At 55.9% G+C, this 11,564-nt stretch overlaps 1 protein-coding gene across 2 annotated transcripts; it reads right to left on the reverse strand.

Moving 5' to 3' along the window:
• Window positions 1-537: 537 nt before the first annotated feature.
• Window positions 538-11,208, reverse strand: ABCF3 (ATP binding cassette subfamily F member 3). 2 transcript variants are annotated; one of them, XM_059479469.1, is made up of 22 exons: window positions 11,087-11,208; window positions 10,758-10,905; window positions 10,605-10,684; window positions 10,216-10,271; window positions 8,438-8,535; window positions 8,200-8,322; window positions 7,663-7,929; window positions 7,378-7,458; window positions 6,768-6,827; window positions 6,381-6,437; window positions 6,159-6,181; window positions 5,538-5,593; window positions 5,204-5,404; window positions 4,985-5,061; window positions 4,698-4,742; window positions 4,255-4,387; window positions 3,581-3,669; window positions 3,348-3,439; window positions 2,699-2,831; window positions 2,256-2,343; window positions 1,290-1,453; window positions 538-1,213 (listed from the first exon to the last, which is right to left on the reverse strand). In XM_059479469.1, the coding sequence occupies exons 1-21, from the start codon at window positions 11,157-11,159 to the stop codon at window positions 1,295-1,297; spliced, it is 2,139 nt and encodes a 712-aa protein (XP_059335452.1). In that variant the 5' UTR covers window positions 11,160-11,208; the 3' UTR covers window positions 538-1,213; window positions 1,290-1,294. The 2 variants fall into 2 exon arrangements, with proteins under 2 accessions (XP_059335452.1, XP_059335451.1); XM_059479468.1 differs by having other exon boundaries at window positions 538-1,453.
• Window positions 11,209-11,564: the final 356 nt, after the last annotated feature.

The following is an 11,564-nucleotide window of genomic DNA, read 5'->3' on the forward strand; positions in this document are numbered from 1 at the left end:
TCTTGCTTGTTACCCACATGCTGCATGCTTTCGTGTGGAGACACTTCAGCTGGGGGCCTTTTACCATTTGGGAGAAGCCCTGCCTAATAATTCCTTGGAGACAATTTATGGGTATTACCCCATTGCTTCCTAAGGTGTTGATGTTTCCTGGTTCCTCTCTGACACCCAGAAACACATCCCCATTCCCTGCTCAATGTAATTTAAAGCTCTGCCCCCTTCCTCCTGCCCACCCTGGGCCCATTTCCCCCTAAAACCACAACCGAATCCGGTACCCTCTAGAGCTGACATCCAACCCAGCCTCACACTGGCTCCATGCCCTGAAAGGTGGCTGGTCGTCTCCCACTGCCCAGCGGGACACTGGCACGCTCCATCCAGGAGGTCACAGCCTCACTTGCACCACAGAGCTGCCATTTAACTCACAGAGAATAATCTGGAAACCATCTCTCCCTCCCCAGCTTTGTGCTTGAGGTAAAGGCAGGACAATCGCCCTCTCCCCTCCAAAATCAAGCCCCAGAGTCCCCCAAGGAAAGGAGAGCATTGCACCCACTGCGTCCCGGGTTTATTTACACCACAGCCTCTGTGTGGGTGGGCAGGGAGGGATGCTGGGCAGCCCACCCCAGGGCAGTCACCCCCGAGCCGGCTCAAAGGCAAGGCAGGCAGTGAGGCGGTGCCGGCAGCAGCACAGGGAAAGGAGCAGGGAGCACGCCCGGCAGAACCGGGCTCTGGCTCCCTTGGCACTACAGACGTAAGCAAGCCCCGGCATCGGGGGGCTGGGGAAGAGGCAGGGGTCACTTTTAGCAGCAAATGCCTCGTTTCCCTCCAAGGCAGCAGGGAGGACAGTGGCATGTGATGGAGCCGGACTAGTGCTCAGGCAATTAAACAAAAAAACAAAGAAAGAAAAAGGCAGAGGGTGAAGCGAAGAAACACGGAGAACAGCTCTTCTGCCCTGCAGAGCACGGAGTTAAACCAAGGGCCAGGGTGCTCTGCCTTCCCTCCTCTCGGCACAGCAGCAGCTCCAGGCACAGCCTTCCCAGTGTACCCAGTGCCAGGCACAGCCCTGGCCAGTGCCAGAGCCCTGGCGTGCCCCTGGCCACGCACACCGGGCTCCTGCTCCGCGCTGTCCTTCCAGCCGGCCCCGGGAGGGGAGAGCAGCTCAGGTGGCAGTTTGATGGCATGGCTGACGGTCCATGTGGGCAGCAGCGTCCTCGGCGCTCTGCCAGGCACAGTTGGGATGGAAGCCGAGGTGGCTGAGCTTTGCCCTCCAGCCCCTGGCACAGTCCGGCTCCCACCTGCCTTATAGGAAACCCTCCTTGCGGAACTGCTCCTTCAGGATGTCCCTGTACTGGTCAAAGCCACCCTCGATGCGTGTGACGGTGCCGTTCTCACACACCCACAGCTCCTGGCACACCAGGCGGATGAAGCGCTCGTCATGGGACACCAGGATTATGCCACCCTGTCAATACACAATTGGGAAAATTGGGAACTCAGTGGAGCATAACCCAGGACTGGTGGCACGGAGACCTTGTGCCTCTGTCTAGCCTGTACCCAGCACTTCAGGTTTCCATCAGCTCCCAGGAAAACTTAACAGTATTTTACTGGCAGGGAGCTCATGCCAGCTTTTTCTCCCTTCAGGGGGACAGACAGATCACCTATGGAGGAGCCATGTGCAGTAGTAACATATTTAATCTCCTCTCTCAGAAGGCAAGTGCAAGGTTTGTTACTGGCTCTCCAGGTCTCCAACAACTTCAAGGATGGAGAATCCACACAAAGTCAGTAACAGTGAAAAGGTGTCTGGGCAGGGCCCTGAGCAGCCTCAGCTAAGCATTTCTGTCACAGGAAAACTGCCCCATCCTGAGCAACAACCAGTGAGATCCAGGTTGACCACAGTGGTATCTGGAGGCTGAGTCTTTGGAGATCAGGCATAAAATGTGCCTATGGAAGATCTGAGTGGCCTCAAGGCAAGGCTGGGAGCTGCACACAGCATATGAGAAGCCAGAGTGGAGGTGAGGATGGGACAAGGTGCTCTCTGGGCTGCTACTGCCCCTCTCAGCCACTCCTAGCCAAAGCCATCATGAAAACAAGCCACCAGGATGGATGGCTAAGGCAGACATGTGACTGATTTCCCAAATTCTGTCCCAGACTTGAAGTCACTGCTGGTATTTCACCATCCACCTCCGGCTGAGATACCAAGTAACTTGAGCTGGAGGCTGCAGGAGGTGTTAGAAAAACAAGGGATGCTGCTGGGAGAACCTTACCCGGAACTTATTCAGTGCCTTTGCCAGTGCCTCAATGGTTTCCATGTCCAGGTGATTTGTTGGCTCATCCAGGATGTAGAAGTTTGGACTGGAAGAGAAAACAGCTCTGAGGATGCAGTGAAACAGGCTGGGTATGCACCCTGACTACTGCTTTAGCTGCTTAGAGCCACATCCATTGGCATGTGCCTGACCCCAGGATTGGCACTGCCCAGTCCCAGGGACACTTCTTATCCCTGGTGAGCCCAAAGCAGTGGGAGAAAACCACCTGCCTCCTTCCACACAGTCCCCCCAGGATTACACCTCCCTCTCCATAAAAACCCCCAAGGACAAGGCTTCTGTGGGGTAGCAGAAAGTCCTTGGATGATGGATGAAGTAGACTCCTGGTAAAGGAAGCTCCAGGGATGAAGCCATGCAAAAATGAACAGCACTGGGGAGAACATTACCAGGGCATGGTCATCTGGGCAAAGGCCACCCGACTCTTCTGGCCCCCGGACAGGCTGGCCACGGGGCGCACGGCCAGCTCCCCCGAGATGCCGTAGCTCCCCAGCTGGTGCCGGTACTCCTCCTCCGTCTTCCCTGCAGGATCAGGTCACAACACAGCTATGGCACACCTGGTGTGACACAGGGTCACAGCTGGACAGCCTCTGCCAGGCCAGCAAACGGGAGATCAGCAGCACTTCCAGGCAATTCCCTCCCGTGCAGGGAAAACCTGACTGACACAATCGGGACAGGAGCTGCAGGGCTGGTGACTGACAGCGAGTGATGCTACTCCCAAGTCCCTGTCACTGTGTCAAGTAATGGAGAAAGGAACCAGGAAGGAACCAGAGGTTTTGGAAACTGAGAAAGGGGCACCCAGTGCTCATCCTATGAGCAGGAAAGCAGCTCATCTGCCCCCAAAACTTGGCACCAGCCTGAGATCTACAGACTACCCGCTACCCCTGCTTCTCAGGGCTGATGAATGAACTTGGCTGGACCAGCGTTGGCAGTGACCCTTAAGCACTGATGGGACAGAGCCTTCTGCCCAGGAGCATGGACAAATCAATGCTCCTCCATGCACAGCACAGGAGACCTCTGGGATCAACAAAAACTCACCTGGGAACTTTCTTGCCAGTAACTCTACAGCACTGATATTCAAGTCTAGTTGATCCACATGGTGCTGGCTGAAATAACCAATCTTTAGGTTTCTGCAGAATGAGAAGAACAATTGGGAGCTGGTGCCAGACCCTACAAACATAGCATTCATAGCTGCAGTGTCATAAGGGGGCACATGTGTGTCCCCCAGCTGCACCATTCCTCCCAGTCCTCCAGCCCTTCCAACCAGGTACCTGTGAGCATGTCTGATCCCTCTGACTGGTGCCAGCTCTCCCATTAAGATCTTTAGCATGGTTGACTTGCCAGCTCCGTTTTCCCCAACCTAGAGAAGCAGCAACAGAATTGAAGAATGTGAAATCCATGAAGGCACTTTAGAGAGGGAGGCAATGATCAGGGAATTTGAGTTCTGGCAGATGATGAGGGGGAGCAGGACAGAGCACAAATGGTGTACCAGGAAGCTGCATTTCTATCACTGACAAACAGCACTGGCAGCAGTGCCAGATGTTCCCTCTCCAACTCTCAAGCCTAAGGATTACCTAGTCCCAGCCTCATCTGCAAGCACAGTGTCTGCTGCCCCATCCAACAGCAGGGCCCCCACTACATGCTGCTGTCATCTAACAGGAATTGTACATGGATCCAGTCTCTTCCCAGAGGTATCCAGTAAAAGGATGAAATCACAAGTTCTAAGCAGTACTAGGAAAAATGTCCCAGTGTTCCTCAAAATGAGGATGATCAAAATGCTCTGATAGGACCCAGCTGAATGGAAGAAATGGTCCTCCCTGGAATCATCCAAAATTCAACTGGACAAAGACCTGAGCAACCTGACCTATAATCAAAGCTATCCCTGCTTTGAGCAGGGTCCTCCCAAGGTCCCTCACAGCCTCCATTATTCTGCAATCCCACATACCACACAGATGCGGGACTCCAGGTCGGCAGACACCGAGAGGGAATGAAAGATGTAGTGACTTGGCTCATAATAAAAATCTACTTCATCCAGCTGCAGGATTGGGGGGGAGAACTTCTCAAAGCCATCGGGAAACCTGAGGAGGCAGGAACAGGAGAGAGATGGCCAGGAACTTCAGAGACTCCCAACCACCCAGAACAACCTCCCAGCTGACAAGGAGGGCTCCCTGCCATGCAGGGCCTCAGGGAAGGAAAAAGCAACAAAGACTTGTAGTCCTGGCCCCAAGAGGGAACCCAGCTTGAATGAGGAAACCTGTCTGGTCTCCCCGTCAGAGTAAAACTGGCCCACACAAAGGGGTGGTTGTCCCAGCTGGGACAACACCCTGGAGAAGCTCATGTCAGAAATGGAGCCAGGGGCCCTCCAAAAATGGCTCAGGGGACACTTACCTGATGATCACCTCAGATTCCTTGTCCACAGGTTTCAGCACTGGCCTGAAAGAAGGGGAAACATATAACCAAGGTGCTCTGCACTGTGGGTCTGCTCCCACACCAAAAGCCCAGGTAGAGCCTTTAGCTCTGTGGCACCTCATCCTGACCAAAGCCTCTGGACAAGAGACAGGCACCCAAAAAGCCCAAACCACAACTGCATCTGCCAGGTTCCCTGAGAACCTCCATTTCTTCCCATGAGCAGCGCCCCTTTCCCACCTCCAGAGAGGAGCAGGACAGGCACTCACAGCTTCTCCAACAGCTTGAGCTTGCTCTGGACCTGGGACGCCCGGTTGGCGTTGTAGCGAAAGCGGTCAATGAAAACCTGGAGAGAGAAAGCATCAGAGAGCCTCAATCCCCTTCAGCATCAGCCACCCTGCTCACTGCCAAACCTACAGCAGCAAGGCAGAGAGAGAGGGACAAGGCTGGGAGAAGAATGCCCCAGCTCCACTGGCTCCTCCCAGTACCTGGATGTGCTCACGGTACTGCTGCTGGGCCTCGTACTCTCGCTGCTGGTTCTTGAGCCTCTCCTCCTTGATCTTGATGAAGTTCTCAAAGTCCCCCCGGTACATGTCCAGCCGCTGCGAGTGCAGGTGGATGATGTCTGTGGCCACCGCGTTCAGGAAGTTCCTGTCGTGGGACACCACGAGGATGGTCGACTGCCAGGTCTGGAGGAGACAGCACGAGGGAGGCCTGAGCACCACCAAGCCAGAGGTCGGGGGTTGGTGCCACCACCCAGGGAGGTGAGGACATGTCCTCCCTCACCCTTTCTTTGTATCAAGGTCTTCTCCCCCCCCATACCTGTAGGTAGCTCTCCAGCCACAGAATTGCCCTCACATCCAGCATGTTCGTTGGCTCTGAGGGAAGGGGAAAAGGCACTGAGGTCAGGAGGGATGGGCATGGCTGGATTATACTTTTTTTCCATAGGAAAGGTTAGTGATCTGCACTGGGCAGGAAAGAGCCTGCCTGGAGACGTTCCCTGCCCAGCTCTGGGGACGTGCGTAGGGTGTAATGCTGTGTGTGCACGGGGGCTGAGGCTCAGGCAGGGATGCTCCTCACAGCAGCATCTCACCCAAACTCCCAACCCAACCTGGGCATGCTCTGCAGTGAAGGGGCTTCCCCCAGCACAGACTGGCAGCCAGGGTGCATTCCAGGGACTAGCAAGGGAAAGGGAACAAAACTTGGGGCAGGATGACATGCAGATCACCTGGCTGGAGCAAAGGTCAAGGATCTGCTGAGCACAGTGAGAGCTGCTGCCCTGGCAGAATTCCCCGTGCCACTGCTGCCAACCGTGCTGCCAGGCCAGCCCATCACACGGGGCTATTTTGAGCAGGCAGATAAAGGCCATGGCATGTTCTCAACCCCAGGAAAGGCACAGGCAGGCACAGCAGTGTCAGAGGGAGACTCACAGTATCAACTTACCATCCAGGAGAAGGAGATCTGGCCTGGGGAAAACAAGACATGGGTATCAGAAGCAGAAGGGGCACAGGGTCAGTGCAGAGTGTCTCATCACAGACACAGAGCTGCAGTGCCTCCAACACCCCCCACCTCAAGAGCCTGGGTTGAGAGGGCCCCCAGGCAGCACCCCTGCAGCACGGACAACAAGGAGGCTTAACCCCAGAGCATGAAAGCCTGGACACCAACCTGGCAAACAGGGCTCTGGCTAAGGCCAGTCTCATTCTCCAGCCTCCAGAAAACTCTCTGAGGAGAGAAGATGCAGAGAGGGGTTACTGTCCAACACAGAACCATTGTGTTTGCCTGCCTGCAGGATCCCTGCTCCCCCATGGCTCTTTTGGCTCTGCTGTCACCCAGAGACAACTTGTCGCTGCAGAGATTTCAGGCACAGCACAAAATCTGAGGTCCAGCAGGAAGGTGGCAGGAGACCACAGGCACCCCCAGGGCAGAAGACCACATTGGATGGGCAAAAATAAACCCTTTCTCTTCCTTACAGCCACAGCAGTGCCTGGGGGCTCAACTGGAACATTTCCCCAACCTCATTACTGCCTCAGTGCCCAAAGTTTGGAAACTTACTTGGTTGTCTGTTGTTGCATCTTTGCATTAAAGCCCAGCCCAGCAAGAATGACGGACGCCCTGGGGAAAAGGGGAGAGAACTGGAATCCAGCTACAGCATCCAATGGCAGGGCACAGTCTGAGGTCTGAGACCCACAACCACCAAGGGATCTCTGCTGCATATTGTAAAGCCATTCTGGTGCAGGAAAATTTCCCTGCACACCCCAGAGAAGCATTTGGCTAGGAAATGCAGCCCAGCAGGGCACAGCATCCACGTGAAATCCCCGGAGATCTGCAAAGAGTTTTCATCTCTTTGGCCAGGAAGAGAGTCACACCACCACGACCATCCCAAAAATGCTCCCCAGGCACCAAGTACCTAGGGAGGTCAGATGGCAGCAGCAGCAACAATACAAGAAATTTGGGGGAAAAAAAAATCCCCCCAGCTTCAGCAGAAAGCTCAACTATTCCTAAACCAGCAGAGCTGTGACAGAGAAGAGACAAGAAGAAAAACAGGGAAAACCCCATCCCCACATGCTGGATCCCAGGGCTACACCATGACCCTTCCATACCCCAAACCACTGCTCAGCCCTGGCCATGCCAACACACAGCAGTGCTCACAGGGCTGTCTCACCTTGCTGGGGCCTTGTCTGCCTCAATCTCCTCCAGCTTAGCATAGATCTCTGACAGTCTGGCACCTTCTGTCCCTTCTCCCCTAGGGCAGAAAAAGGAGGAGTGTGTGGGACTCACCAAGTCAGGGTTTGAGTGTTGGGAGACGCTGATCTCCCCAGGCAGGACTAAAGTGGGGAAGATACAGCCCACCCCTGCCAGAGCCTGGCTTTGGAAAGGACAGACCTCAGAATGAGACCTTGTGGTGAAGAGGCCACAGAAGGGCTGGAAATCCAGGGGATGCCCTCACCTGCCAGAACTGATCTTGGCTGTCAGGTCCCTCTCCTCCCGCAGCAGGCTCTCACGAGTGGTGTCACACTCCAGCACACTCTGCAGCGCTGGTGTGTCATCCCCTGCCACCTCCTGCTCCACGTGCAGGATGCTGATGTGCGAGGGGATGCGCAGGCTCTGGCTGGCGATCATCTTCAGCAGCGTGGTCTTCCCCAGCCCGTTCCTGCCCACCAGCCCGTAGCGCCGCCCGAAGGCCAGGTTCAGGTCTGCTCCCGTCAGCAGGACACTGCAGCAAGGAACAGGCAGCTCCCTGCTCAGACTGTCCCATGAAGAGAGGATAACTGGCAGCCACCTGCCCCTGCTGTATTTCAGGCTGTGCTGCAGCCAAGCAAAAATCACAGGCTTTTGCTGCCCAAAGCCAATATGGTCAGTGCCCACCTCGCTGCCTGATCTTTGCCACACCCTCTGTAACTTCTCAACTGCTCTCCAACCCAGCCTCAATCCCCCATGGTCCAGAATCCCAGGTAGGCTCTGTCCCAGTCCCCAGTGCACTCACCGCTCCCCGAAGGACACGTCGAAGTTCTCGATGCGCACGTCGTACGACTTGTTCTTGCCTGACGACTCCATGCGAGTCTCCTTCTTGCTGGAAGCCTGGCTGGCAGACGCCTCCTCAAGGACTCTGAGGACAGGCAGAACACAGAGAGGGGGCTCAACAGGAAAGCTCTGGTACAGCCAGATCCCAGCCATGCTCAGCAGAGCAGGATGGGGATGTTCAAAGTGCCCTGCACACTCACACAGGGCCAGATGACTTCAGGGAATCCCGCTCCAGCCTCTTGTCCTGCTTGGCTTTCAGCCTGGCTTCTGCCTTCTCCAGTTTCTTGGCATTCACCATCTGGGACATAGAACAGAGTTTGAAGAAGACAGAGCATCTTCAGCAAAAACCCCCAAAGCCCAGCTCTGGGAGAAAAAAGATCAATCAACCTCTCAAGCCTGGGAGAAAGGGAGGGAGGGAGGGAGGAAGGACAGGGAAACTGGGACAGATCCAACCATATTTTGAGGAGGCTAATCAGGCCAGGAAGCTACCCCAGGAATGAAGTCCTAAATCAACAGCTCATACACAAGTTTTGCCTCAGCAAGGCAGTGGTTTTGGCTGACCCTCTCATACAGTCAGTATCTGTAGTTCCAGGGATCTGGATCAGCCAAGTCACCTCAACAGCAGCAGCCTGCCATCCCAGTACTTCTTCTGGCATACCCTGCACCCACCCTTGAAGTGCACCATGAGGTGTTTCCCTTTCCAACACATTAAACGTTAGCCATTTTGGAACAAACTCTTCTTGAGCAGTGGATCAGAGACAAAAAGCATTTAATTAACCCTGAAGGCAAGAAGGCGCCAAGTGTTTAAACCTGGCTTCTGGTCTTGGCCAGGCTTTCAGCCCAATCCAGCTTATTCCTGCACAGAGTCAAATATTTGTGGCTGACAAAGAACACTCCTAGATATTTCTAGGCAACTCTGCAGGCACTGGAGCACGTTAAAGACCTGCATGGCACACTGAAGAGAGTCTTGTTGCTAGAGCTGTGACTCCACACCTACAGACAGAGTCACTCTGTAAACCATACCCAGCTCTCTGAATCTCCTAGTAAGACATGTCCTGCAAAGCTTGACAGGCCTCCCCAGGCCTCCAATTTTTCTGAAGATTCTTTTTTGAATTGCAGACATGAGAGCTGGAAAGTGAATCCAGCTGTAACAACTCTGGTGCCAAAACCAGCCAGAGCTGCCAGTTTCTGGTAAAGATTCCCGTTCAGACACGTGGGAATTGTGTTAGGTCTCAGCCTCCAAGTGAAGGGTTCTCATCCTCAACACATTAACCCATGGAAAGGGAGCTCTGGGAGGGACCAGCTTGCAATGACACTGCCCACACTGTGGAGCTACTGCTATCCTTGCTTGGTGGATGTACACCTGCACCTCACCCATCCTCAGATTTTGGCACATCCAACACAGACAGCAAGCCAAGGCTGCTCCTGAGCAGCTACACATTCCTTCAATACAGATATCCTGATTTCCTCAGGTCATGGAGTGGAACTACTTCCAAATTTCTCTGCTCTTGATCTTATTTCCCAAACCACAACAATCTACCTGGCTCTAGAGCTTAAAATATCCCTGCAGCAGCCCTCTGCTAACTTTCCACCTGTAACACCTCCCTCTCCTGCAATTAAAGCAGGGCTTTACCCCTTGCTGAATATTCAAAATGTCATTCAGGGACATCCTATTTGCTGTAGGAGCCAAAGGTCCTCGCAAAAGTCAGAGTTCACTAAGAAATTACAGCAAAACAGATCCCGTCAGATTAATAAGCTACTAACTCATCTGGAGCCTCTTCACCAGACCAAGGTCAAGAGTTCCCCAAATTATAGAGAGCTTGACAAGGAGGAGCAGTTCCCCCTGCAGCTATACTCCTAACCAGGCTGCTGCCTGCCTTGGCTGCTCTCCAAGGGCAACCTGGACTGGAGCAGGGCAGGGCACCTGCAGCCCCACGTGCCAGCTGCTCCCACAAGGAAGGGCACAGCCCTCACTCACCGAGCTCTGGCCTCTCTTCAGCAGCAGCCCCGGCAGCAGATCCGCGCTGGCGTCGCCTGCAAGGAGACGGTGGGGTTGGGCTTGGTGAGCACGTGTGCCAGGGAGGCTCTGCAAAGCCCTGCCTCAATGACCACCCATGCCCAGACACGACTGATCTCTCCCCTGACAGCATGAGGGGAGCAAAGGGCATCTCTCCACCTCCACCTTCACCCCAGCTCACCCCTGGGCACTGCTGCCCGGAGCTCAGCAGCACAACGGGAAACGGATGTGTGCCTGTGGGGGAGAGCCTGAGGCTCCCTTCCCAAAGTCAGGAGAGCATCCCCAGCGCCCCGAGCCCTCCCGAGCTCCAGCACCCCGATGGCAGGGCGTGAGCCGAGGGCATCACTCACCGTATCCATCGGTGATCTGGGAAAGCTGGATGGGAGCATCCAGCAACACCCGGCTGCAGCGCTGGGCTTGGCCCTCGTCCCTGCGGAGAGGAGGAGGAGGGTGAGGTGCGTGAGTGGGGTGAGGAGGTGCGAGGGGACGCGGGGTACCCTTACAGCTGCAGGGTGTTGAAGAGGCGCTGGCAGATCTCCCTGATGGCGCCGTCGTCCTTGGTGTCCTGCGACACCTCCCGCAGCAGAGCGCCCACCGCCTCCTCCAGCTCCTCCACCGACTCGAAGTCCGCCCCGCCGCCGTGCAGGATCCCTGCGGGCACACGGCGCTGCAGACCCCGCCGCTGTCGCGACAGGTGGCACCTCCCGGTCCCCCCACCGCACCCCTCCCCGCCGCCTGTCGCGATTCGGGCGCTGCCGCCACAGCGGGGAGGTGTCGCGACAACCGGCGCCGCGGGAGGCCGAGCCACAGCGGGCAGGCGGGAGCCGCTCACCCGTCACGTAAGCGAAGAGCTCGCCGTCCAAGTCGGGGAACTCGGAGCGGAGGATGTCGGCGCAGGACGCCATGGCGGGGCGGGCCCGCCCCGCGGAGCCGCCGCCGCCGCTCGAAGCCGGAAGGGACGGCGGGCACTGCCGGGAAGGAGGCGGGCGGCCGCCATGGCGCGGGGGCCGCCGGGAGATGTAGTCCGGGCCCGACTGCGCCTGCGCACGCCGGGGCCAGGATGGTGCTCGCGGCGCCACGTGCCGGCACGGCGGCAACCGGGAGCGACCGGGACGGGCCCGGACCCCGCTCAGCCCCTGCTCGTCCTGGCGCCCAGGGAAACAGGGTTTGGAATTTTTTTCTTCTCTCTTTTAAAAAGTTTCTGCTTTTAAACCACAAGACACTGCAGGTTGGGGTTTGGATTTGAATTTTTTCATCCACCGATGGGGAATGACCACTTGGACATCCTCACCTGGTCAGACTGAAGGCAG

This window comes from Ammospiza nelsoni, chromosome 10 (assembly GCF_027579445.1).
Source record: "Ammospiza nelsoni isolate bAmmNel1 chromosome 10, bAmmNel1.pri, whole genome shotgun sequence".
NCBI classification, from domain to species: domain Eukaryota; kingdom Metazoa; phylum Chordata; class Aves; order Passeriformes; family Passerellidae; genus Ammospiza; species Ammospiza nelsoni.